Source organism: Aegilops tauschii, chromosome 5 (genome assembly GCF_002575655.3).
Source record: "Aegilops tauschii subsp. strangulata cultivar AL8/78 chromosome 5, Aet v6.0, whole genome shotgun sequence".
NCBI classification, from domain to species: domain Eukaryota; kingdom Viridiplantae; phylum Streptophyta; class Magnoliopsida; order Poales; family Poaceae; genus Aegilops; species Aegilops tauschii.
In genome coordinates, this window is record NC_053039.3 from 500,185,049 (window position 1) to 500,211,331 (window position 26,283).

Genomic DNA, 26,283 nt, shown 5'->3' on the forward strand with positions numbered 1-26,283 from the left:
GGCGGGCAGGGGCGTGTGGAACTTGCTCCTGCACTGGCCCGGGTATTTAAGCCCTGCGGGGATCATTGTAACAGACACGGCAGTTGCTCGAGTACGTGCTTGAGGAAATATAGCCGTGGTTGGGACGACGGCGTTCGTGCGCCGTGGAACTATCACCGTGTCCTTGATACGTCTCCAACGTATCTATAATTTTTTATTGTTTCATGCTATATTATATTCTGTTTTGGACATTAATGGGCTTTATTATACACTTTTATATTATTTTTGGGACTAACCTATTAACCGGAGGCCCAACCCAGAATTGCTGTTTTTTTGCCTATTTCAGAGTTTCGCAGAAAAAGAATATCAAATCGGAGTCCAAACGGAATGAAACCTTCGGGAACGTGATTTTCGGAACGAACGTGATCCAGAGGACTTGGACCCTACGTCAAGATATCAACCAGGAAGGCACGAGGTAGGGGGGCGCGCCTACCCCCCAGGGCGCGCCCTCCACCCTCGTGGGCCCCACGTTGCTCCACCGATGTACTTCTTCCTCCTATATATACCTACCTACCCCCAAACTACCAGATACGGAGCCAAAAACCTAATTCCACCGCCGCAACCTTCTGTACCCGTGAGATCCCATCTTGGGGCCTTTTCCGGAGCTCCGCCGGAGGGGGCATCGATCACGGAGGGCTTCTACATCAACACCATAGCCTCTCTGATGATGTGTGAGTAGTTTACCTCAGACCTTCGGGTCCATAGTTATTAGCTAGATGGCTTCTTCTCTCTTTTTGGATCTCAATACAATGTTCTCCCCCTCTCTTGTGGAGATCTATTCGATGTAATCTTCTTTTGCGGTGTGTTTGTTGAGACCGATGAATTGTGGGTTTATGATCAAGTTTATCTATGAACAATATTTGAATCTTCTCTGAATTCTTTTATGTATGATTGGTTATCTTTGCAAGTCTCTTCGAATTATCAGTTTGGTTTGGTCTACTAGATTGATCTTTCTTGCAATGGGAGAAGTGCTTAGTTTTGGGTTCAATCTTGCGGTGTCCTTTCCCAGTGACAGTACGGGCAGCAAGGCACGTATTGTATTGTTGCCATCGAGGATAACAAGATGGGATTTATATCATGTTGCATGAGTTTATCCCTCTACATCATGTCATCTTACTTAAAGCGTTACTCTGTTCTTATGAACTTAATACTCTAGATGCATGCTGGATAGCGGTCGATGTGTGGAGTAATAGTAGTAGATGCAGACAGGAGTCGGTCTACTTGTCTCGGACATGATGCCTATATACATGATCATACCTAGATATTCTCATAACTATGCTCAATTCTGTCAATTGCTCAACAGTAATTTGTTCACCCACCGTAATACTTATGCTCTCGAGAGAAGCCTCTAGTGAAACCTATGGCCCCGGGTCTATTTTCCATCATATTAATCTTCCAACAACAAGCTATTTTCATTGCCTTTTATTTTCCTTTTATTTTACTTTGCATCTTTATCATAAAAATACCAAAAATATTATCTTATCATATCTATCAGATCTCACTCTCGTAAGTGACCGTGAAGGGATTGACAACCCCTTTATTGCGTTGGTTGCGAGGATTTATTTGTTTGTGTAGGTGCGAGAGACTTGTGCGTGGCCTCCTACTGGATTGATACCTTGGTTCTCAAAAACTGAGGGAAATACTTACGTTACTTTGCTGCATCACCATTTCCTCTTCAAGGGAAAACCAACGCAGTGCTCAAGAGGTAGCAGTCCTCTCTGTACTTGTATCTTTCTCCTTCTTCCTCTTCGTTGGTTTGTGCCATAGCATGTGAGGGAGAGCTGAGAGAGAGAGAGGGGGGGATACGGTGAGCCAGAGAGCAAGCTGCGGCAACAACAAATGGTACCAGAGCTTCGGTTGCGAGGTGATCGCCGGTGGCCATGACGCTTGTTCCGCATGGCGGCGGTGCGGGCGCGATGTCGTTGCAGCTGCCGCCGCTGACGACGACGAGCTATACCTCCTGGGCGATCAAGGCGGAGGCTATCCTTGACGCCCAGGGGCTATGGGGTGTGGTGGCTCCAGCGGAGGGCGCGGCGGTCGACGCCGGGAAGAGCAAGACGGCGCGGGCAGCGATGTTGGGCGCGCTGCCATAGGATTTGCTGATGCAGGTGGCGACGAAGCCAACCGCGAAGGAGGTATGGGACTCCCTCAAGGTTCGCTTCATCGGCGCCGATCGGGCGCGGGTGGCGAGGCTCGGGACGCGGCGCGGCGAGTTCGATCGCCTGCAAATGGACGACGGCGACGAGCTGGACGAGTACGCCGGGAAGGTCAGCGGCATGGCGGTGAGGTACGCGGTGCTCGGGTCGACGCTCGACGATAGCGCCATGGTGAAGAAGCTACTCGACACCGTGCCGGACTGGCTATACGCCGCGGTCGCCGGCATCGAGTAGTTCTGCAACGTGGAGGAGATGGCGTTCGAGGAGGCGCTCGGACGGCTCAAGGCGTACAAGTAAAGGACGCGGCGGCGTGTGCAGGCCGGCGGCGAGCGCGCGGGCAAGCAGCTCATGATGACGACTGCTCAATGGGTGGCACGGCGGCGACAGCAGGGCGGGCGCGGCTACGGCGACCACGACGACGACGGCGTGGCGAGCACAGCGTCGGGCAACATAGGGAAGCGACGTAGCCGCTGCTACAGCTGCGGCGAGTGCGGGCACTTCCGGCGTGAGTGCCCGAAGTCGCGGAAGGGACAGGCAGCGGAGCAGGCTCTCCTCGCCGACGCGTACGTCGAGGACGGCGGGCTCCTCTAGGCCATGGCTTAGGGGGAGTGTGTTGGCAATAAGCCACGGTGACTGCGTCAGGTCTGCGCGTACAAGATGCGTCGGGTGCCTGGCGTGTCTGTGTGTGTCCTGGTTAGGGCTGCAAGAAAAGCTCGAGGCTCGTGAGCCGCTCGATTTCGACTCGTTTTTTGACTCGACTCGAAAAGAAACGAGTTAAGTTTGAACACTTTATGTTGCTCGACCGAGAAACGAGCCGATCTTGAGCCAATGTTGGCTCGCTCGATTTTAGCTCGATAGCTCGATAGAATATCATTATGTTAAATAATCATGCCTTATATTAAATGGAAATACGATAATTTATTACCATCTATGTTGTCCATAATTTTTCTCCATTTTATTTACCAACGAACATGGAAACTTAACTAAGTGCAGAGAAGATTTAGGCCTCATTATGGCACGTGGTCGACTATGTGTTAAATAACCTATATTTTTGGCAAAGTTCCCGGCATATTCACCTTAATTTTTTAGTTTTTCATCCCTAGATTCATATTTACCATCTCATTTAGCTCGAAACTAGCTCGAGATCGTTACAAGCTGAGCACGAGTCATGTTCTACAGCTCGATCATGAGCTTCACTCAATTTGAGCTTGCTCGAATTTTCATATGAGTTGAGCTGAGCCAACTCCAACTCGCTCGAGCTCGAATCGTTTGCAGCCCTAGTCCTGGTGCGTGTACACCGTATGCATATGTGTAGGGCTAGGTTGTTGGTTGATCCGCAGGGCGTGCACATGGAGATCGTGCGGGCTCGGTGCGACCCAATCGCGCACGTGCGCGGCAAGGGCGCAGCCAAAGCAGGCCAATCGGACGCACGGGCAGGCAGGGGGCGTGGGGAACGTGCTCCTGCGGTGGCCTGGGTATTTAAGCCCTGCGGGGATCATTGTAACAGACACGGCAGTGGCTTGAGTACGTGCTTGAGGAAATACAGCTGTGGTTGGGACGACGGCGTTCGTGCGCCGTGGACTTGTATCTCTCTCCTTCTTCTTCCTCTTCGTTGGTTTGTGCCATAGCAGGTGAGGGAGAGCTGAGAGAGGGGGGTACGGTGAGCCAGAGAGCGAGCTGCGGCAACAACACACTTGCAAATGGCATTGGCCTTGCCGTCAACTTGTGCAACCATTGATGCCCCCCCCCCCCCCCCCCCCCCCCTCTCCCGGTTTTATTTTTGATGTATAACAGATAACCTGGTAGTTAACGAAGCGGCTCGGCGGTTGATTTTTCTTACTTCAGAGAGCTTTTCTTTGAGTACTTATGTACTTGGCCTATTGATTGCTAGTCTAGATCTGACGGAACATGTGCTATCTCCCATAATTAATGTTTGTGCAATACAGTATGATTTGAAATAGTTCAGATACGTGGTACTAGTAGATAATCGTCATTAATGTTTAGAACACCTTAAAAGAACACCAAGCCCGCACCGTCTCGCTCATGTCAAACAATCGCCAAACATGTGGAAGACAAGGAAACATCCGTTTCAATGGCAAGTAGAGGGCTTCTCCATTGCAGACGAGAGGACAACTATGACAAGAGAAACCTGTAGGAGGTCCGGGAGGGAGAATAAACCATGTAGCTGAATAACTTACATTTTTTCTATTTAGATTGGTTAAACACAAGAGCCTGACTTAGAATTTATTAGTAATTAAAATTCTGACACACAGGTTAACTGTTCTTTTTTTTTTTGCGGGTGGGGTTAACTGTATGACGGGTTCTTTGGTGGCTCATGGCCTCCTCGCTTACTAGGAGACCATGGAACTCTTCTCATTCACCTTTATAGGAAAGGCGGGACGAAACTGGATGAATCATGTACTTTGTAGAATCTCATGCAATTTTTCTCCATGAAAGCAGCAGAGAAAACCAAGAAATAAATATCTCATTGTAAATGGTATAGGCAAGGGAAGGAAGGGATGCTTCTCTGAGATATTTCTCCAGATAGAGTTATTAGTGCGTTTAACATGTCACAATAGGGTTTTAAAAGCAAGATGGTAACATTAATTCTTCGAGATGAACACATTCGAAACATTATATCTGATACACAGTTAAAAACAACGTGCACCGAAGGAGATTGAAGAAGACACCATGTGGCTTGACACTCAATAGGCTCAGCTAAGATCTCAGGCACTCTCAATCTCTCATGAGTGGCCAGTGATGAGAGAAATGTACTACATTTACTCAGCTCATATGGCAGCCTACAGGTATAACTTTGATATCTTCCACTGAGCCAGTGCTTTTAATAAATGTAATGTATATGCCATGTACCAACTATTTTGCTATGTCTGTATCATTTATATATAACCATCGAAATGATACTCACTTCATAGATGACCAGCCGTGACTGTTCAATTACGTGTTGCTTTTAGATCATTGGTTGTAGCGTATAGTATCTCTTGTTGAGCGAGAATGCCAAATCACAAGCCATGATCGATGATTAAATCTATGTCACTGAGATTGACGATGGACTCTGAGCCAACAACATATAAGGAAGCAACGTGTATCGACAGAAGGTGCAATATGTGTGTCGTAACATACACACACGTCATTCAGTTGATAATTTATTCGAAATGAGTGGTTTCGGGAAAACATCGACCACGATCGGGTCCTCGTAACCTGGTTCCCAGCTACTCTTCCCTCCTATGCTTGGTGTGAATTCTTCTGTTCAAACTTTGTAGATGATCTTGAGTAGAGCCACGTTTCCACCCATAGTTAGTGTTGCTAGTTCTAGTTTCCTTCCAATTGTAGCTCTTTTTCCATACGTGTTTTCTCTGTTTCCTCTTTATTTGTTCAGCCCATTGTTATCTAAAATTGAACTCCCATTGTGTATCAAAAAGAATATTCTTCTGTACCGGCATTTTCCCCATATTGATATGTTTTTATCCATCTTTGTTGCGCTAGATTTGTTGGCGACTCTCCATGGAAGTATTGTACACCACATAGTATTGTTCATACAGCATCATTTTCCTTTGTCCAAAATAATTCCAGGTACAACCATGTTTGATATGAGGTGAGTGTTGGCTACTCCTGAGAAATCCAAATATATATGGCGGTAGTTTGGATGCAGTGGAGAGAAATGATCTAATTTGGGAATCTATTGCTACTATCTTGTTCTTAATGGAAAAAAGAGAAACAACAGTCCTAGAAGGTTTCTTACCTTAATAAGGCAACAAGTTGGTCCTGAAAATGTCAAAATTCCATGGCTAGTGGGATTAATATCGATGGGAGCGAGTCCGCCTAACCAATCTTTTCTGCCCATGCTGAGAGAACCACAACGTGGCAAGCCCTGTCTTGATTGGTTTAGGAGGAACGGTGTCATGTGTTTGCCTAGAGGCTGCAGTTTACAACACCATTTATTTACACAGATAAATGGTGATCTCAAACACACAATCTCTCTGGATTGCCACTCCTACAGAGAAGGCCACAGAGTCACCATAGGCACGAGTTCTTGCTGAGTTGGGTCAACAGAGACACAGAGTACTACTCCCTCCGTTTCAAAATATTTTAAGTTCCAGTTTTGTCCTAAGTCAAACTTTTTAGGTTTGACCAACTCTAGAAAAAAAATAGCAGCATCTACGACATCAAATTAGTTTCGCTAGATTTGTCATGAAGTATATTTTCATACTATATATATTTGATGTTGTGGATGTTAGTAATTTTTTCTAGCAAATCAATCAAACTTCTTTGACTTAGGAAAAACCTAGAACTTCAAATATTTAGGAACCGAGGAAGTAAAAATATATCAAATCCTCTCTGGAACTGGAAAGGAAATGTTAAACGCAGTGTCAGCTCACACCCTGTCATCCGACACAAAGCCAAAGAATAATGTCAATAGGTTGGGCTTGATGGATACACCTGGCAGTAATAGGACCCCACTAGCTCCGTCACCCAATATGTGTAAGAGAATCTCTGTGTAAAGCCCACTGCACTCAACATAATTGGCCTCGGCACTTAGATTCTTTACCTTCTTTCCTATGTATGAATTCTTTTTGGTTTGCAGGATTCGAAAAACACAAAGTATAAAAGCCACAGGAATAAGATGCCATGGCATTTGGAATCCCACATAAATCAGTAATAGTTGTTTGGTTGCATCACACGAAGAACACAGGATTTTTCTGTACATATTGAATGGGTGGCATAACTTTCATTGACCAAACAGGCCTTAAGGTTCATTCAGTGCGACCAGCACTCTAAAACAATTCACACTGCAGACTAGAAGACACGTTGGTAAGACATACCAGTTATAAATGTCAAGACAGTCACGGATGAGAGTTGAAATCCCTTACATGGTATACAAGTCAATATATATGTGCATTATATCAGTGGCCGGCTTGAGTCCACCTTCCTCAGGCTCGATCCAGCAAACCTTCTTAACGCAAACTTCCAACATCCCTGCTAACCAATAGAAAATGGTTCCTCAGAGGTTTCAAAAGGCCAGTAACAGCAGAGAAAACCTTTGTTTACATGGCTTCGAGAATGTGCATTTGATAACCGGGTGGGTGGTTTCTACTAGATATTTGGTTTTGAAATATTGCTTTTTCAGTTGTCTTGGTCTTGTTTATCAGACAGAAAAGGAGCATTACATCCACAGTGAATTATTTCCAGAGAAGAACACATGGAATTTCATGACTTACCGATTTAAGTAAATATTTGATGTAATTGTAAATATGTATGAATTTCATGTGCTTGCAACATGTTCCCTTTGATTCGTATTAATCGAGTAGTAACTCTGGAATATTTTGATTCTAATTACTTGAGTCATGAATTTGGAGTGTCTACAGTCAGTATGCCATTACTAGTCAATAGGTGCATTGCATGTGCGCAATCACTAGCGGTATGATGGGCAACAGTTTTAGTTAAAGCAGGGTTGGTACCTTGCGATCATCCCTGTATTTGACAGAGGAATCGATGATGTAGTTCTTTATAAGTCTGCAAAGCTCTGCAGGCTTTTCACGGTTTATGGCATGGCCAGCATCCTTGACAATGGTTAATTCCGATGTATCCCCCAAATGTCTGAATTTATGCCAATGTTAATTGCATTGAGATAGAAGGCTTGCATACGATAAAAGTTTAAGTTATAACTAGACAAACCTTTTCAACCGTAAGCCAAGTTCTAATGGGAAAACCCTGTCTTGCTCTCCCCAAATTATCAAGGTTTGCTGCCACATTCACATAGTATGTGACACATATATTATTGAAACGTTAAGTAGAATAATAATGATTGAAGAACCAAAAACATGACGACAGGCATCATGTTGTGTACTTCCATTGAATAACACAAGATATAAAATGTGAATCAATACCTGGTTAATTTTAGGAAGGTCCGAAAGCTTCCTACCACTGATCAAGGCATATAACAACTCGGTCTTTTCTTTCACATTTTCAGTACACATAACCTGCCAACATGGAATGTGTATAAAGGTACTAGCACAGCAGAATTAAGTAAGTGTAAAAGCACTCACAAAAATGTGTAAGCAGGTAAATATTGTATGCATTTGATTTACAAAACTTAACCAATACAACCTTGCAACGGAATTACAGCAAGAAGTGCAGTAGGAACTACGAAGTGAATCTAAGAAACTTCGTAGATGTTCTTGACATTAAAAATGTTGCACTTGAACGTTTCGACATTAAATTATTTAGGCAAGCTACTTAACTTGGATTTATGATGTAACATTTTGGTTCTGTGAGCTTCATTTCTCATTATGACACAAGATCGATATGATGATGGGTCTAAGACTGCCACATCAGTTTCATTTAGGATTTATGTCATTGTCTCTCTTAATTGCTTGGTGTAGAGCTTAATAGTTAGTTTGATAGTATTCTACAAGACTATAAATTAGCAACCTAGATATAGGAGTATCGTGTCAAAAATGTTGTTTATTACTTGATTGTCTGAAGAATTGACGCATGGTATTTTACCAAAGATATTTGTATTGTCATCTTTCCTTCAGTTAATTTTCTGTATGTGTGATAATGATAACTGATGAGGTTCTGTTCCAAAAAATGAGCCCTTACCAGTGGGTAAAATCATATAGAATAACTAAACAAGTTTGTGAAATTCAAAGAACGTGATTAAAATCATAAGATTGCACTGATATTTTCAATGCACCATTGATCTTAACTGCTATGTCTGATCATTTTCACTTGACATCCAAGAATCTTTGCTGTCAAAGTTTCTGAACTTCACCACCAGTATATTTACAAAAACAGTGTGAAGTTGTAGAATGTAATGGTCAAAGTAGCATCTTCAAGACTTTGAGAAATCAAAATATCAGGTAAAAAAGAACATATGGAGTATTAGCGAATACAAATGTGATGGAGTATTTATTTTCATGAAGCCAAGGCTGAGCAACTCATGGATTCTTATGTCCGTCAAAGCTGAGACCCCGTTTATATGGCCTATTAGTTTTATCTATGAGCTGCGACATTTAGCAGCAGAGGCTGCTTCCTGTATCCGTGCCAAAACAATGTGCATTCCTGTTTTCGTTTTCCATGAGGCTGGGAAAAGGGTGAGGGAGAATCATTTGATGTCATATGAATTAGAAAAATGTAAAAACTAAGCATCATATCCTAAGGAGCTTACACCGACTAATTGCTGAATTCCTCTGACTGTCAAAATTGCAACTAATAGAGATCACCTGTCATTCAACAACTCAACAAATAGGCGCGCCAATTTTTTCTATGCAATTTGATTTATAGAGCCGCAGGTAGTAATTTATGAATTGATTCACAAGTTCTAAGCTCCAGCACCCGAGCTAATCATCGGTGAACAATCTCAATCACGCAACAATGCAGCACAACGAAAAGAAGCTACTTTAGTTGTTGGGTCACTGAATTTTACCTACCCTGATGTAATCCCTGATGAAGCAGGACGGCATGAACTTTGGCGGTTTGCAGAAGGTGAGCTCCACCAACCTCCTCAGATCCTCCGGCCGCTGCGGCAGCAGCAGGCTGGCCGCCTCCGAGATGTCGTCCACGGCGAACAGCCCTGACGCCAGGTCGGCCTCCTCGAGGCACACACCCGCAGCGACGAGCACGAGCCGCTCCACCACGGCGGGGAAGGCGTGGGCGAGGTGATAGGCCACGAAGCCGCCGTAGCTGACGCCGACGACGCTGTACCTCTGCGGCACGCCGGGGAGGGCGGCCATGGCGGCTGCGACGGAGGCGGCCTGGTAGGCGGGGGATCTGTCGGCGGCAGGGGAGGCGGAGTTGCCGAAGAAGACGAGGTCCGGCACGAAAGGGGCGAGGCCGGCGGCGAGGAGCGGGCGGAGGAAGGGGGCCCACTGCCAGGTGGCGTTGGCGCCGAAGCCGTGGAGGAGGAGCACGGGGTGGAGCGCCGGGTCGGGGCGCGGGAGCCAGAAGTGGACGACGGCGCCGTCGGGGAGCGGCACGGCGGCCTGGCGGAGGCCGGCGGAGCGGAAGGCGCGGGCGTAGCAGCGGTCCCGCGCGAGCGTGGGGCTCAGCCGGTGCCTCCACCGCCGCCGTCCGCCGGCCGGCGGTGGTGGCGCGGGCATGCCGGTCGCCGGAGGCCGGGGATCTGCCGTATCAGCTGGTGGACTGGTGGGTCTGTTTGGGGAACCTGGCAGCATAACCTCGTGCCGTCGTGCGGGCAACAACTTCCTTTGCACGTTTTTTTGGAGGGAATTTTTTTTTACACGATTATTACATCGTCTTCGCACAATTTTCCTGCCAGGAAAAAAATTCTGTTTGCGTACCGGCTGTAAACTGCTCTTCCTGCGTACCCTGTGTGAGATGACGCCACGTGGTCCACCTCGCCATCCGACGATCCCCTCTGATCCGCTCCTGTGCGCAGGCTTCCTCGGCTCGAGCACCCCTTCTCGGCTCCAGGAAACAAGCCCGCAGCCTCTCAAACTTGGGCTCGGCTGGACGGGGCGCACGATTCCTGCCCCATGTGGACTAGAGTGAGATTCAGGCGGCCCCGCATCCCTTGGCGCAGCCGCCGTCGTCTCCGTCGTTCGCCATCAGCTGATCATTCGCTTCCACCGTCGTCTGCTTCGTCCCCCGCCCGCCCTCGTCCCACACTGGTAGAGGGAGTGCGGCCGGCAGCCAGACGACGCAGCAGGTACGTCTTCTGCTCGCCGCTGCTCCCCTTGTCTCATGTTGATTGATTTTTGTTTCTAATGTCAATCTATTTAGTTCTAGTGGAAGTGGTCAGCAATGACATTTAATTAATCACTCTTTAGAAATCCTATTGAATTCCGTTGAATCAAAGAAGCCCTAAGCGTTGAGCCGGCGAACTGGCCGCTAGTCCCATCGCGTAGATGACAGTGTACTGGTCGCTCGGCCATGAGAAATTCACGATCGAATGGCCGCTTCCCTGGCTGCACCGAGGAAGCAGAAGCTAGCAATCTTCATGCATATCTGTTAGTAGGAATCAATCCATGCGTAACTGAGGGGAGCCGGAATCGTACGTACATGGCAAGTTTTGGAGCCGAACGCAGGGGCTGCCGAGCCGAGAACCAACGAACCGAGCATCTGAGCAGTGAATCGTTGGATGGCGAGGTGGACCACGTGGCGTCATCTCACGGAGGGTATGCACGGCCCGTACGCACGGAATTTTTTTCCATGTGCAAAATTGAAGAGAAAGCGTCCAAGCATTTGGATTAATCATGCAACAAAAGCAAAAAAAATCCTATCAATGAAATGATACACACCTTGTGTATTCCCCAAAAAAAGCAAAAAAAAATGTGTATATGCAATAAGGACCCGTTTAGGAAGCAGCGGCTGCTCCCTAGCGCTTTGGAGCGGCCGACCAAAAAATATATCCCAAATGACAAGTGTCATACATGTGGCACGAAGCAATTCGGCCCTGCTGTTTTTTACAACTAAAGTTGTCATTTGAAAAGAAAAACAAACCAAAAAAACTAAAAGTAAAACAAACACCAGAAATAAAAATTACATCCAGATCCGTAGACCATCTAGCGACGACTACAAGCATTGAAGCGAGCCGAAGGCGCGCCACCGTCAACGCCCCTCCATTGTCGGAGTCGGGCACAACTTGTTGTAGTAGACAGTCGGCAAGTCGTCGTGCTAAGACCCCATAAAACTAGCGCACCAGAATAGCAACCTTCACCGATGAAGAATAACGTAGGGAAGATGGGAAGAAGCCTTGATTAGACAGCATGCAAGGGCGAACCCAGGGGTCAATTGCATACTAATTTTACCCTTTATTATGGTAGCGAGCATACAACTTTTCACGGATGCATCGGAGAAAGAAAACAACCACTTAAGAGTGAGGCAAATAATTAGTAATCCTTTTGTTGAATAGTTGCAGCACATGGGTAAACACGCCACATAGTTAAGCATGCCACCGAGATAGAAACACCTAGTTATTCCTTGACATGGTTTGAACCAATCAAAACATTGAAGAAATTTGGTGTGCAACAAAAAAAACACATGTTGAGCACTTTCGCTAAGAGTAATTCAGGAAATTATATTTGAGTGAGTATCAGGTGATACAGGAGCTTAGATGCTCCCGTTATACGAGCTCACGCGTCATGGGCAGAGCTCCTGCAACTTTGAAGCAAAACCCTTAAAAAATCTTATATTTACGTGCAAGTCCAAGAGCATCACTAGTAGAAAAAGGGCCTATTGTCCCGGTTCGTGAGGGCCTTCTGTCCCGGTTTGTGAACCGGGACTAAAAGGTCGTTACTAATGCCTTGGCCTTTAGTTCTGGTTATTACATGAACCGGGACAGAAGGTCCTCCACGTGGCCGCTGCGGCCAGCCCAGGCAGGGGGGCCTTTGGTCTCGGTTGGTGACACCAACCGGGACCAATAGGCATCCACGCGTCAGCATCTGGCTGGAGCTGAGGTTTTTGTTTTTTTAAGGGGCTGATTTAGGGGTTTTGGGGGTTAATTTAGGTTGTTATTAGGTAGCTATTAGAGAGAATTGTCCTCTCTTATATCTCCATGCTTGGTTTACCAACGCTACGTACTGCTATGCCTAAATATGGCTTAGATTGAAGTGAAGGCAACATGTGGTGCATGTCGAAAGTAATACTAATCCTAACTTGATCAAGTTTGGATTGTACTACTTTCGACATGCACCACATGCATGTTGCCTTCACTTCAATCCAGTCCATGTTCATTTCACCCGCTGATATATAATAACTCTATCATATATAATAACAAGTCCTACTAATCATCATCATACAACTTCTACTCGTTATTAATAACAAGTCATACGATCATCGTCCTCATAGTCATCGAACCAACCCTACTTAATTGTTCTTAGCACATGATCATCAGTATTAGGTAGGACCGAAATACCCTCTTTAAGGTAAAATAGCATAAAACAATATAGACCCTGACTCTCCATTATGGAGAATGGAGATCATCCTGTCTCCAATTCTTGCGCTTCGCTTCCTTTTGCTTCCAAGAACCTCCTTGCGACTGTCTATACATTTTTTTCATTCTTTGATTTGCATGTCTCCACTTCTTTTAAAAATCCGGTATGGACAGTTGAGATTCGTAGGATGAACTGGTTGTATGTTCAAAACATCAGGCCTACCATTCTGATACATCAAATGAGGCACATCCTCTGGGATTATCTGTTGAAAAACATAGTAATAACTTCATAGTTAGCAATGATGTACTAGTTTTAGAAGTATGCAAAAGATGCACGGATGTCGTAATAGTAAGAAATCTTACCAGGGTATCTCCATAGTAGTTACCGTAGTTCAACACGTGCACTAGTGGCACGTATTGACCATAATGTGAAGGAGTTTTACAATAGATATTGTAATTCTCAAGATCAGTACAAAACCCGACCAGATGAGTTTTCTCCTTATAAGTTAACTCAGAGCCATCGGTGTAGTAAGTTCTGTCTACCATATTCCGCACATTGTTTGAACAATCAAAATAAGCTGTCAATAAAAATAAGTTGTCAACTATTTTGAAATGAACAATATAAATTAGCTAATAACTATGTTTGAGAAACTCACATAGCGGTAGAATTGGAGGCGTATCAACAAGGACCCAAATGTCCATATTGTCTTGCTCGATGTCAGGATCACCAAGATCCATGGTGACAAGCATACCCTCATCAAAACCATACATCTTGCAAAATGCTTCCCAATTTTTGCAACCAAAATGGGTTACGCTCTCAGAATTATACAGATTTACTTCAAAATCTATATCATGATGGGTCCTTAGGTGAATTTTCTTTGTTTCCATACTTTCATGGTCTTCAAAACCCATCCTCTCCAAGACGTAGTGTCTTGCATGGCATGGGATAAGCTAGCCGAATTGTAAAAGATGAAAAGTACACGTTGAAATAGTTGAAGTCGTGCTTAATTACGAAAAAATAACATTTGTCGTCGTTGCGTACCGTTTCAACATCGAAGGTCTCCTCCAGCTTAATACTGAAGCGCCGATCTTCGTACAGGTGAGGCCTGTCGCACTGACCTCGGTCGTCGTGGCACCAGTCGCACTCCCCCGGGAGACTTTCGTCGTCCGAGTACGACATTTCCTATGTTCATAATTCAAATATTAAACGTCTACAATTAAATATATGTACTAAAAAACCTAAATTAGATCATTATTATTCATCACGGGTTGACTATTGGTTTGTCGAGTCTTTTCTTGAAAACTCTCAGCTCACGTGGTGTATACATTCGACCGTTGGTGATGGTCGCTCCTCCATTTGTCCCCGAGTGCATTACACCAAAATGTCTAGCACACGGGAACAAAGGAGAAGCGACCCCCACGACAACAGTCGGGATTCTTCGTCCTCTCATGTATATATGGTGGAACTCTCCCTCACTGATTCCTCTCTAACATTTGCGACCGTCGGTGATGGTAGCTCCTCCTTTCGTTCTCGAGTGCATTACACCAAATTGTCTAGCACACGGGAACGAAGGAGAAGCTACCCCCACGACAACAGTCGGGATTCTTCGTCCTCTCATATATGGTGGAGACTCGACAGACTTACAGTCAACCCGAAATATCGTTTAATTATCTTTCTAAAAGAGGATTTGGCTAGTCTCACCTCGATGTCGGAGGGGGCGGTGACGGGGACGACGGCGGGGATGATGGAGGGGCCGGGGGCTCCTAGATTTCTGCGAAAACAAAAACCCTATAAGCTATCAACTAATCATATGCATACGCCTTGCATCGTGCTCTCCAATTTTAGCATTCAAAGTAGGAGTAGTTTTCCACTTTGAGCATTCAATAAGCAAAATCAAATCACAAAATAAAGTAGTATTCAAATTAGGATGCATTCAATTATAAGCAAAACTACATCATCTCCATGCGTCCGTACATCGTCGAATATTATCACTAATACACCTCGAATACTACCATACATATAGCATCGCTAGTACAGCTAGAACTATAGCGCCCGACGGATATCGGCGCGGGCGGTGGACACCCAAAGGGACGGAACCATCACAGGATCATAGCTCCAGTGAGATCCCTGAAGAACCTGCCAGGTATTGTCGAACCTGCCCTCCAACGCAACCATGTAGCGACGGACGTGCTGGTCCTCCTCGCTGACACGGTGACGTACCACCTCCGCGGTGTCCGGAAGCCTCGGCACCGTCACTGGCCCACACGACCGCCACCAAACAAGGATCGGGTCAACGATGGGCTGGCTCCTCACCAACCTACGCCCACCGGAAGGTAGCACCTCCCAAAACCAGCCCGGCGGAGCCCAGTCCCGGACATGGCCCCTCTGATCAAGCCGGCCTCCTCCGTCGAGTCGACGACGAGGATGCGGGATCGATGCAGGAATAATTGATTTAACTAAAAAACAAACTAGTTCTATTAATTTCCTTGCTAAAAATAAACTACTTCTATAGTAAAATATACTAGTTTTGTTAAATCAATTAGTTCAACTACTAATTAAGCACTTACTATAAATAAAATAAAGTAGTTTTATTAATTAATCAACTAGTTCAACTACTAAGCACTTACTATAAATAAATAAAATAAAGTAATTCTTACTAAAAATAAACTACTTCTATATATAGTAAAATTTAATAAAGTAGTTTTATTAATTAATCAACTAGTTCAACTACTAAGCACTTACTATAAATATATAAAATAAAGTAGTTCTTACTAAAAATAAACTAGTTTAACTAGTTCTATTATTTTTCTAACTAATTCTATTAAACACTTTCTCTTCTTATTCTATGAACAAAATTACAACAGAAAAAAATCATAAAAATTCTATGAACAAGATAAAATTCTATGAACAAAATTATAACAGAAAAAATTATAAAAATTCTCAGAAAAAATTGACATATTCTTTGCATATATATGAACACACAAACATTTGCATATTCAACAATAATATCACAAAAAAATCTATGAACAGAAAAAATTCTAACATTTGCATATTCTAACAGAAAAAAAAAATATGAACAACAAAATCTATGAACATCCAAATTAGGAAAATTCATATGAGCTCACAAAGGGGGCGGCGATCGACGAGGAGGCAGGGCACGGGGGCGACGGTGAGGGGCGCGGCCACGGGCGACGAGGAGGCAGGGGGCGGCGACGGTGAGGGGCACGGCGACGGGCGACGAGGAGGCAGGGGGCAGAGGTGAGGGGCGCGGCGACGGGCGACGAGGAGGCAGGGGGGCGCGGGGCGGCGCGGGACGGCGTCTGGGCGGCGCGGGACGGCGTCGAAGGCAGGGCGACGACGGCGACGGTGAAGCGTAGAGGGGCAGCCTGGCGGCATCGTCGGGGCGGGATCGAAGAACTGAACGAAAAAATTCACAAGTGCTGTATATATAGACGGAGCATTGATCCCGGTTCGTGACAGCAACCGGGACGAATGCGACCTTTAGTCCCGGTTGGTGCCACCAACCGGGACCAAAGGCCTCTTTTCAGCAGCCCAAAGGGCGGGAAGCGGCGGCCTTTGGTCCCGGTTGGTGGCACCAACCAGTACCAATGCACCCCTTTAGTCCCGGTTGGTGGCACCAACCGGGACCAAAGGCCTCTTGCTGCCCGCGTCGCGGCCAAAAGTTTAGTCCCACCTCGCTAGTTGAGAGGGCTCGAGAGTGGTTTATAAGCGCTGTTGCGCCCACCCTCTCGAGCTCCTCTCAACTGCAGGCTTTCGGGCCTAATCTGTCACTATGTGCCTGTGGGCCTACTGGGCCTCCTGCGGGCCTGAATCCTGGCCCATGGATGGGTTTCTAGTCGTATTCACGCCGTGGTGGCCCAGTAGGTGGCATATTTTTTATTTTTTGCCTTTTTTTTGTTTTCTTTTTTGCTTTATTTATTTTGTTTTGTTTCTACTTACAACAAAAAACTTATTTATTTTATTTTGTTTCTAATTACTTATTTATTTTACTTTATGATAATTTTTTTTGCTATTAAAGTTTCTATCAAAAAAAGTTCTTTATGAAAATTCTTTTTGCTTTTAATGATTTTGAACAAAAAATACTTCGATAATTTTAGTTGCATCAATTTTATATGATTTTAGTTTCAATAATACTAGAGGTTTCTTATAATGTTTTGAACAGAAAATACTTTGTTAATTTTAGTTTCATAAATTTTATTAAAGTTTATTTTATTTTGTTTCTACTTATACATTTTAATAAAATTTATATTATTTTGTTTCTAATTACTTATTTATTTTATTTGTTATTTTTCATGCACCATTTTTCATGCATTTACTAATTATTTTGAGCTATAAGACCCTAAAATTGAAAAGCATTTGAAATGAACTCTGTAAAGGTTGAAAGTTGGCATGGTATCATCATTTCATCCACATAGCATGTGCAAGAAAGTTGAGAGGGTTACGGCAAAAACTGGATGCACTTCGTGTACAAAACGGACAATCTCTTTCAAAGTATCCGGATTTCATACGGAAACTCGTCTGTTACGAAGGGATTTCATTTTTTAAAACTTATTTGAACTCCTGACTTTTTGTGTGTTCAAAACGCACCATTCAAAGCCATAAGACCCTAAAATTGAAAAGCTTTTCAAATGAACTTGAAAATTGAAAGCATTTCAAATGAACTCTGAAAAGGTTGAAAGTTGGCATGGTATCATCATTTCACCCACATAGCATGTGCTAAAAAGTTGAGAGGGTCCCGGCAAAAGGTGGATGCACTTCGTGAACAAAATGGACAATCTCTTTCAAAGTATCAGGGTTTCGGACAAAAACTCATCTGTTACAAAGAGATTTCATTTTCTTGAACTTATTTGAACTCCAGACTTTTTGTGTGTTCAAAATGAACCATTCAAAGCAGAGACTGATTTTGAATGGTGCATATTCAACACACAAAAAGTCTAAAGATCGCCAACCCCAACATAAAAAAATGAGCATAGATGCGCTTATAGAGAAAATTCAACCTAAATTCATAATAAATTTCTATGAATTTCAGAGAAATTCACTATGAATTTAGGTCAAATTCCCTGTATAAGGGCATCTATTTTCATTTTGAGAGGAGCTCAACAAGGCAGAGATGGACGGGCTTATAAACCGGTGTGAGCGCCCTTCGATTGGCGAGGTGGGACTAAACTCTGACCGCAACGAGGACCAACCCTTTAGTCACGGTTTGTGGCACAAACCAGGACTAATGGTCATGGGCCAGGGGTGAGGCCCATTAGTCCCGGTTCGTGCGTGGAACCGGGACCAAAAGGTCCAGACGAACCGGGACCAGTGGCCCACGTGGCCCGGACGGACCCCTGGGCTCACGAACCGGGACTAATGCAGCCCATGGGTCCCGGTTCATGCACAACCGGGACTAATGGGCTGGCCAGGCCCGAACGAAAGCCCTGTTTTCTACTAGTGCATGACTGACACCCTTAGATCTCAGATCCAACGGCTCACAGGAGTATGTATCATGGTAGCACCTAAGCTTCTATATCACCTAATATTTTCTCAATTATATTTGTATTTAGTTAATGGGTAACATCGTTGTTCTGCTGGCGAATTCTGAAAACTTTAATCCTTGAAGTCGTAACAGCAAAATGATGGAAACCATCCACAATGTTGCTTAGCCATGATCTGTAGCCTGGTCCTCCATTGATCACTAAATGTTACCTAAAAGGCATGGTACTCATTGTAGCCTGGACACCGCAAATAGAACATTGAGGTAAGGTGTTCGGTATGTGCTTGCATCGGTCAAATTGGACGGACAGCGAGCTTCTAAGCGAAGATACAGATATGCGGAGGGACTTGTGCACACCAAATGTGAGCCCACATACTCCGGTTTCCATCATGTGCAACGTTGGACCCTTCTTGGTCACCAGCTAGTTTGATAGGCGTCGCGAACAGTGAACCATCGAAACTTTTTAGGGTGACAGGAAATAACATCAGTCCCAACAATTTTTTGAAACGAAGCTGTAAGACCTCCTCAAGGTCAAGCATGGTTATAATTTCCTTTACAAGTTGCTCTCTCTAGCTCTTAGTCGTTGGATCAATAAGATCTGACACCCTTCTCCAACCTCACCATGTTACCAATCACTTTCAGTTTCCCTCTTGGGAGCTAATTATCTCTCCATATCCTAACCTTCTGGATTGTTGATGCACCATATGACGCCTTATCAGTACACAATGTACAACACAAGTTTAATGTAAACCATGCACGGTAGGAAAACAATACCATGTAGTTTATTTGTTGGAAACGTGAGGATTGAGTGTTTGGATTTGATCTGCCTCATTGTGTGCTAACCAGCCGGTTAAATGAATAAACAAAAAGCAAGAGTAAAGAAAATAAGGACATATCTTACAATCCAATATTCGGAAAATGAAGTGTTAAGATTGTAAGAATGAGATGAACCTTTTTTACAAAGAGGGCACCTATTTAGTCATTTTGACATTCAGAATGAGCAGGAGGATATTAGCATCAAATAGACCAAAGAACAATTATCTTCCTCATTATGCCAATGACGCAATTAAGCTAGTATGTAGTCATTTTGACATTCAGAATGAGCAGGAGGATATTAGAATCAAATACATTATATGTGTGTACTGTATGATGATTTCTTTGGACATGCATTGCAATTACAATTATCCGTTTGGTAGTTGTTCTTATTCTTACAACAGTGGCTTTTGATGTCTTGTCACTTCGGTTATGATGACATAATAAATTTGTGGTTATGTGCGTCTATATTTGATGCAAGGACACATGCATGTACTATATGTAGCTCATTCATTTCATGAAAAGAGATGGATGAGATCTACCAACTATCTTTTCAGCCACATAGTTCATGTGGTAGTCTAAATGTATAACTTTGACATGTTCCAATAAGAAAGCGCTTTTAATAAATCTACTTTATGATACCTACCAACTATATTTTGCTCTATGTGTGCCTCTATATATAACCATCAAACTACTACTCATTTCACATATGACCAGCCACCTTATGATACTTCATAGATATAAATTGCATATGCTCATTTATGCTCTATGATTCTAGTAGAGGCTAATTTGTTGGAACATATTATTAGGAACAAACCATGCTCAATTATGAAATCTACTACATTAAGGTTAGTCGTCGACTTGGTTGGGCGATGTATAAGAAAGCACACAACATATCGACATGAGGTACAATATGTGTGATGTAAAGGTACACACACACCATATTCAGTTTATAAGTTGCTTGGAATGAGTGACCCCGGGAAAACATCTATCACTGGGTGTCTGTAGTGCACATTAAAAATATGATGCTTCACTCCAAAATCTTCCTCATGCACAAGATGTAAAATTTTCTCTTCAAACTTTTCTTCACTCTTGTGGCTAGGATACCCTAGCAAAGGGAGATGAACGAACATGTCTTATTGACGCTTGATGAGTTAGCAATTTGCTTCCTTTGGAGTAGCTGCCTCATCTTCTGGCGCTTCCTCTTGAGCCTCCTCATGCTCTTCTTCTTTCACCCCACATAATTGCAAAAGGATGTACAAATCAGTACACAATGTACAATATAATTTTAAATGTGAAGAGTACAAAGTAGGACAAGAAAACATATAATTGTTGGAAACATGAGTATAGTGTTCAAAGTTGATCGGCCTCATTGCATGATGATCAGTTGGTTAAATGAACAAACAGAAATCAAGGGTAAACGAAACAAGGGCAGATCTTACAACACAGTATTTGGCAAAAAGTGATAAGAATGAAAGAGTGAGATGAACCTTTCTCCGAAAGAGAGCATATATGCAGTCGTTTTGAACTTCAGAACGAGTAGGAAGATTTTATCATCAGGTAGATTATACAACAATTGTCTTCCTCATTGTGCCAACAACGCAGTTAATCCTAAAATGGAGTCACAAAGTTAAAGACTAAGCATGTTCTCTCAGACAAATGCCTTGATTATCCACATGGTTTAATAGAACGGATTACATCACACTCGTCATATGTTTTAATCGCTACAGAGAACTAACACAACAATATCAACTATTTATACCTAACACCAGTACTCCCTCCGTTCCTAAATATAATTCTTTTTAGAGATTTCAATACGAACTACATACGGATGTATATAGACGTATTTTAGACTATAGATTCACTCATTTTGCTCCGTATGTATTCCATATTGGAATCTCTAAAAAGACTTATATTTAGGAACGGAGGGAGTAGTCAAGCAAAACACATACGCACACATAATGAGTAAAAAAGCAGACAAATGCTGGGGCAAGTTTAATAAGTATTCTCCCAGACAAATGCCTCATTATTCCACACGGTTTGGTATAATAGATTACATCAGACTCTTAACCTATGTTCATCATCATAGAGAAAATAACCCTAGTAATCCTCACGATTTGACTTGGATGTCATGGCTCATGGGTGGCCTATCAAATCTTCTCTTATCAACACGTGCACACACACTACATCTAATACGTAGTAGCAACCACAGAGCAAAATATGTGTTGCTTCTCGTCGGTGGTTTAAATTAAGTAAATGTTTCAAGATTAGCATATCATCGTGTAGCACGGTTGCTATTGAATGTTTCATCCTAGTGATCGTTCCATTGTCTAAAAAGTGTCCACGAGTTAGTATTGATATTTGGTCACATCGGCTTTAAGCTAGCCTGTGACACACAAGCATACTTTCACTCAAGTGTGAAATATTGCAGGCCCCCGACCTTGAGCATGACCTCTTTGCCAGCTCTAGCAAAATGATAGATTCCACCGAAGAAAATTAGTGAAATAGTAATAGATTGATATCTTCTACTATTAGTCACCTACCGCCATTCATAATTGCGATAGTACTTGAGCCATCAAATTTGCAGGAAGGGACTTGAAAAATAACCTCGCCATGTGCAAACTTGTTACCTCAAGTACCTGACCACAAGTAGTATATAGTATCATCTTTGCTATTTCCTTTCTAGAAGTCGGTTCACACGACGCGCGCACGCATTCTTGTGACCCGTGATTAACAATGTTTGTGATGCTAACCAAACGCATGCTCAACACATTTTAGCCTCTTTTGTCTGCTATAAGCGCGTGAAGACAAAATCACTTGTTGTTGATGCGAATGTGGTGCACTGAAGCACCACGGCGGCTTGGGAATGAGTGGCATCGTGAAAACATGTCAAACAATGATGATTCTTGAGGCTGTTTGGTTTGGTTCCTGGTCACAAGGTGTGGATGTTGTCCGGAGGACGTTTGGTATGTGTCCTCGAGAGTGGACGGCTTGCCCGGCTTGAATCCAGTCATGCACGAGATTATCCTGGCCCAAGCCCTCGAACTCTGATGCTGGTGCGAGCGTCGGCTGCAACCTGGATGCTAAGGCCTCGGTTGGAACTTCCTTTTCCAGTCGAATCCCTCCCTAAAATATACACCAGAACCGCTGATATTTGGATCGTTGTTTTTGCCCTGGAAAATTTACACCCGTTTCTCAGAATACGCTGGTATTTGGCCGGTTTCCGATAAACACCTCGGCTTGGCGAGTACAAAGCAGGGCACCAGCAATCGTGACGGTCGGGCTGGAAGCGCCATTGCAGCTCTCATTGGCCATTAAAGATGCAAGGACTGGATGGCAGTCACTCGACGAGCACAACGGACTCCACGGCACTGCTCAAAACCTGGCTCGAAGGGGGTGGCAAGCCGGCAACAAGGTGGATCTCGGACTCCGACTTCTGACCCGGTGGACCTCGTCCTTGCGACTCGGAGCATGTTTGGTATGCGTCCTCGAGCACTATGTGCCCCTTGTAAAAATGTGTAGAAAGATTGCACATATATCTCTGTTTTTTCTAAAGATCATCTCAAAGATAAGAGAAGATATTAAATTGTTTCTCTCTTTCCAAGTCAATCTGCGCCTGAAACAAACTACAGACCCGAGTCGCAGAGGAAGAGCTCCATAATGAGGTCCGCTTGTTGTCGGGACAAACTGAGTACTCATAGCAATTCCAGTTGTAAATATGCTTTCGAGAAGCAAATGGAAACAAAACAAACTCAAAACATCAGATGCATGCCAGAAAAGAAGGAACAGGCAGGGCAACAAATCAAAAATAGACGATAATACTTCTTAAGCCGAATATCCAGCCTTCAAGGAAAGCATATAATTATCCTCATGTTACAAGGGTGGGCATCCCCAAAACATCAGAACAACCCAGACATATCAGGAACCAAAAGACCCTGTCATCCCAACAGACTGGTGTAGTGATACAAGGTTAAGCTTTCTCCTCGTTGTTCGCCTACTTGGATCGCTGCCTCATCTTTCGGCGCTTCCTCTTGAGCCTCCTCATCCTCTTCTTCTTCCACTGCAAATTTTAGTAACCACAGATTTCATCAGCAGAAATTGTGTAGTACTACTCTAGGAGATGCACGTGAACATAACAAGAAAGTATCCTCGCAAAAAAATAACAAGAAAGTACAATTTGTTTTGGAATCAGAAGATAGAGTGTTTCATTGGATATCATCACGTGATTTTCAGAAACACGGACCAATTGTTCTTCATCATTTCCCAAACTAAAGTGGATTTCAAAGGCAAATAGGAAACAATTATGCTAAGATATCTAAATAACTAGTTAAGCAAAGTAGAGATCTGCAGTCCGTTTGACATTCAGAATGAGTAGGAGGATTTTATCTTCAAATAGATCAGACAGCAATTGTCTTCCTCATCATGCCAACCAACACAATTATTTATACAAAAAAAAGGTGGGGAGAATGAGCACTCTAGGAGATGCATAGGAACATAACAACAATTCCAAAATGAAAATGGAAAGATAGTTCATGTGATTTAGAATCAGAAGATTTGAGTGTTTCATTGGATATCTTCACATGATTTTCAGAAACACGGACCAATTGTTCTTCATCATTTCCCAAACTAAAGTGGATTTCAAAGGCAAATAGGAAACAATTATGCTAAGATATCTAAATAACTAGTTAAGCAAAGTAGAGATCTGCAGTCCGTTTGACATTCAGAATGAGTAGGAGGATTTTATCTTCAAATAGATCAGACAGCAATTGTCTTCCTCATCATGCCAACGACGCAATTATACACAAAACAGTGGGGAAAACGAGCAAAGCAAATGGCTAAGCAATCAGTGTTCTCTCAGACAAATGCCTCGATTGTCCACATGGCGTAATAGAATGGATTACATCAGACTCGTCATCTGTTTTAATCATCAGAGAGAACAAACACAACAATAACAACTTTGTACCTAACACCAGCAGTCAAGCAAATCTAATGAAGACACCTGCAGACATTGTGGCAAATGAAAAAGAAGCGAAAGGCAATAGGGGCATTGACATGTATTCTCTCAGACAAATGCCTCGATTGTCCACACGGTTCAATAGAATGGATTACATCAGACTCGTCATCTGTTTTCATCATCATAGAGAACAATAGCCCAGTTGACTTGAGTGACACAGGCGGCCAAGCAAATCTAATCTTATCCTACATCTACGCAGCAGCAATAACAAAATTAAAAGCTTAGAAAAAAAACCAGAGTTCTCTCAGACAAATGCCTCGTGTTGTCCCCACGGTTGAATGGAATGGATTGTATCGGACATCTAATCAGTGTTGATCATCACGGAGAACCCACAAACAAAAAGAACCCGATCAATGCAAAGCACATCTAGACTCAGACGAACAAGCTGCATCTACAAAATCTAATGTTCTCTCAGACAAATGCCTCGATTGTCCACATGGTTTATAGAATGGATTGCATCGGACTCGTCATCTGTTTTCATCATCACAGAGAACCGCAAACAAGCAACTACTACTACTACCGAACGCGGGCTCTACATGGTGAGCAACAGCAGGGAATCACTAGATCGCATCGAGCAGTCGGATCAAGAGGTAAGGTAGAGGTGAATCGGGAACGAACCTTGGCCCTCATCGCGGAGGTGGCGGCGGCGCAGCAGGCGGACTGGGTCTCGGTATCTGCTTGGTGCGGCGGCGGAGGTGTACGAGGACGGCTCTCGCGTGGTACTTATAGAGGTCGGACAGGAACCCTAACCAGGATGGATGGACGGCTCAGATCGGGACGCGCTGAGTTGGGCCTTAACTCTTCGGCCCATATGTATTTGTAAGAGATGATGATTAGAATTTTTGGGAGCAACTTTCCTTGGGCCACAGCGGCCTGTTTGGGACTACTTCGCTCCTTAAAATTTAGCTCCGCTCTAGAAAACGCAAGAAATAGGGTAGCTCCACGATATACCGCTCCGTAAAAAAACTAGAATCTGAGAGTGTGTCGTGCATCCAGCCGCCGCCACGTGTCGCGTGTTGTGCGCATCTTTGGGATTTTATTTTTTATTTTTGCACGTGTTTTTGGATTTTACATGGTTTTTGGGCTTTTGCTTGGCTTCCTCTTTATTTTGGCATATTTTTTTTCTTCTGAAAGCAACACATTTGGGCGAGGAGCACAGCATGTGCTTCTCCGAGAAGCGCATTTGTGCTTCCTAGAAATAAAAACAGTCATAAAAAGTACAGCCTTGCTTCCGTGAGAAATACAACCTTGCTTCCGCAAGAAGAATATTTGTGCTTCCCAAAAAGGAAAAATAGAGCAATGCTTCCTTAAAAAAGGGAAAAGCACAGTTTGTGCTTCTGCGTGAGAACCACACATTATGCTTCCACGCGCTTCTCCGAAAAAAGGGAAAAGAAAAGCCCGTGCTTCCTAAAAAAAGGCTAAAATGAAACTATGCTTCTGGGCTTCGGTTTTATTCCTTTTTGGGTTTTTATTACCGTTTTTCTTTCAGTTTCCTACTATTTCTTGGTTTTCCTTTTTTCGTAAAAAAAGTTTGTTGAAACATTGACATGGGATCTAGTTTTGAATCTCGAGGCGAGAAATTCAACGGTGTAAATGGTTCGGGATTTGGATGCATGGTTCAAAAGATGAACTATTTTGAAAAAACAAATCTATAAAAAAAAACTCCTAGATTGTGAGAAGTGACGTACATGGACTGTGGCACTAATTAGCACCATAGAAGGTAGAGAATGACCTTTGAAATGGGGTACCTCTTAATTAGTGATTTTGAGAATTTTGTATCCTATTGTTCATACCTTCGTTTTGTTTACCCCGCATTTGGTCCATGTTCATTTTATAAGTCGTATT

At 43.6% G+C, this 26,283-nt stretch overlaps 1 protein-coding gene, 1 long non-coding RNA gene, 12 other non-coding genes and 1 pseudogene across 15 annotated transcripts; 1 reads left to right on the plus strand and 14 right to left on the minus strand.

Annotated features, from left to right (window-relative positions):
* Window positions 1-1,919: 1,919 nt before the first annotated feature.
* Window positions 1,920-2,786, plus strand: LOC141023069 (uncharacterized; annotated as a pseudogene).
* Window positions 2,787-6,848: 4,062 nt separating this feature from the next.
* Window positions 6,849-10,422, minus strand: LOC109763809 (uncharacterized). Of its 2 annotated transcripts, none has more exons than XM_020322673.4 (5): window positions 9,647-10,422; window positions 8,102-8,194; window positions 7,890-7,957; window positions 7,673-7,811; window positions 6,849-7,190 (listed from the first exon to the last, which is right to left on the minus strand). In XM_020322673.4, exons 1-5 carry the CDS (start codon window positions 10,388-10,390, stop codon window positions 7,113-7,115), a joined length of 1,122 nt encoding a protein of 373 aa, XP_020178262.3. In that variant the 5' UTR covers window positions 10,391-10,422; the 3' UTR covers window positions 6,849-7,112. The 2 variants fall into 2 exon arrangements, with proteins under 2 accessions (XP_020178262.3, XP_020178261.2); XM_020322672.4 differs by having other exon boundaries at window positions 6,849-7,193; window positions 9,647-10,380.
* A 9,180-nt stretch (window positions 10,423-19,602) lies between these two features.
* On the minus strand, window positions 19,603-19,669 carry LOC120965635 (small nucleolar RNA Z105). The gene has a single exon (XR_005758679.1). It is a non-coding gene; the product is annotated as a small nucleolar RNA Z105 (small nucleolar RNA).
* Window positions 19,670-20,954: 1,285 nt separating this feature from the next.
* LOC120965636 (small nucleolar RNA Z105) lies at window positions 20,955-21,021 on the minus strand. Its single transcript, XR_005758680.1, has one exon. It is a non-coding gene; the product is annotated as a small nucleolar RNA Z105 (small nucleolar RNA).
* A 49-nt stretch (window positions 21,022-21,070) lies between these two features.
* LOC120965788 (small nucleolar RNA SNOR75) lies at window positions 21,071-21,157 on the minus strand. The gene has a single exon (XR_005758811.1). It is a non-coding gene; the product is annotated as a small nucleolar RNA SNOR75 (small nucleolar RNA).
* A 272-nt stretch (window positions 21,158-21,429) lies between these two features.
* On the minus strand, window positions 21,430-21,516 carry LOC120965790 (small nucleolar RNA SNOR75). The gene has a single exon (XR_005758813.1). It is a non-coding gene; the product is annotated as a small nucleolar RNA SNOR75 (small nucleolar RNA).
* Window positions 21,517-23,224: 1,708 nt separating this feature from the next.
* On the minus strand, window positions 23,225-25,183 carry LOC109763810 (uncharacterized). Its single transcript, XR_002233007.4, has 2 exons — window positions 25,057-25,183; window positions 23,225-23,484 (listed from the first exon to the last, which is right to left on the minus strand). It is a non-coding gene; the product is annotated as an uncharacterized lncRNA (long non-coding RNA).
* LOC120965619 (small nucleolar RNA SNORD18) lies at window positions 23,609-23,689 on the minus strand. The gene has a single exon (XR_005758663.1). It is a non-coding gene; the product is annotated as a small nucleolar RNA SNORD18 (small nucleolar RNA).
* Window positions 23,787-23,853, minus strand: LOC120965630 (small nucleolar RNA Z105). The gene has a single exon (XR_005758674.1). It is a non-coding gene; the product is annotated as a small nucleolar RNA Z105 (small nucleolar RNA).
* LOC141024783 (small nucleolar RNA SNORD18) lies at window positions 23,966-24,047 on the minus strand. Its single transcript, XR_012186280.1, has one exon. It is a non-coding gene; the product is annotated as a small nucleolar RNA SNORD18 (small nucleolar RNA).
* On the minus strand, window positions 24,145-24,211 carry LOC141024785 (small nucleolar RNA Z105). The gene has a single exon (XR_012186282.1). It is a non-coding gene; the product is annotated as a small nucleolar RNA Z105 (small nucleolar RNA).
* LOC120965783 (small nucleolar RNA SNOR75) lies at window positions 24,274-24,360 on the minus strand. Its single transcript, XR_005758806.1, has one exon. It is a non-coding gene; the product is annotated as a small nucleolar RNA SNOR75 (small nucleolar RNA).
* Window positions 24,482-24,568, minus strand: LOC120965782 (small nucleolar RNA SNOR75). The gene has a single exon (XR_005758805.1). It is a non-coding gene; the product is annotated as a small nucleolar RNA SNOR75 (small nucleolar RNA).
* On the minus strand, window positions 24,678-24,765 carry LOC120965786 (small nucleolar RNA SNOR75). Its single transcript, XR_005758809.1, has one exon. It is a non-coding gene; the product is annotated as a small nucleolar RNA SNOR75 (small nucleolar RNA).
* Window positions 24,845-24,930, minus strand: LOC120965779 (small nucleolar RNA SNOR75). Its single transcript, XR_005758802.1, has one exon. It is a non-coding gene; the product is annotated as a small nucleolar RNA SNOR75 (small nucleolar RNA).
* Window positions 25,184-26,283: the final 1,100 nt, after the last annotated feature.

What these genes read in the sequence shown, in the direction of transcription:
- LOC109763809 (XM_020322673.4), bottom strand. Translation starts at nt 10,390, where the DNA reads ATGCTGCCAGGTTCCCCAAACAGACCCACCAGTCCACCAGCTGATACG. An exon ending in ACCTTCCTAAAATTAACCAG is followed by an intron (nt 7,958 to 8,101) that starts GTATTGATTCAC and finishes TGAATGTGGCAG; the next exon opens with CAAACCTTGATAATTTGGGG. An exon ending in CTTGGCTTACGGTTGAAAAG is followed by an intron (nt 7,812 to 7,889) that starts GTTTGTCTAGTT and finishes GCATAAATTCAG; the next exon opens with ACATTTGGGGGATACATCGG.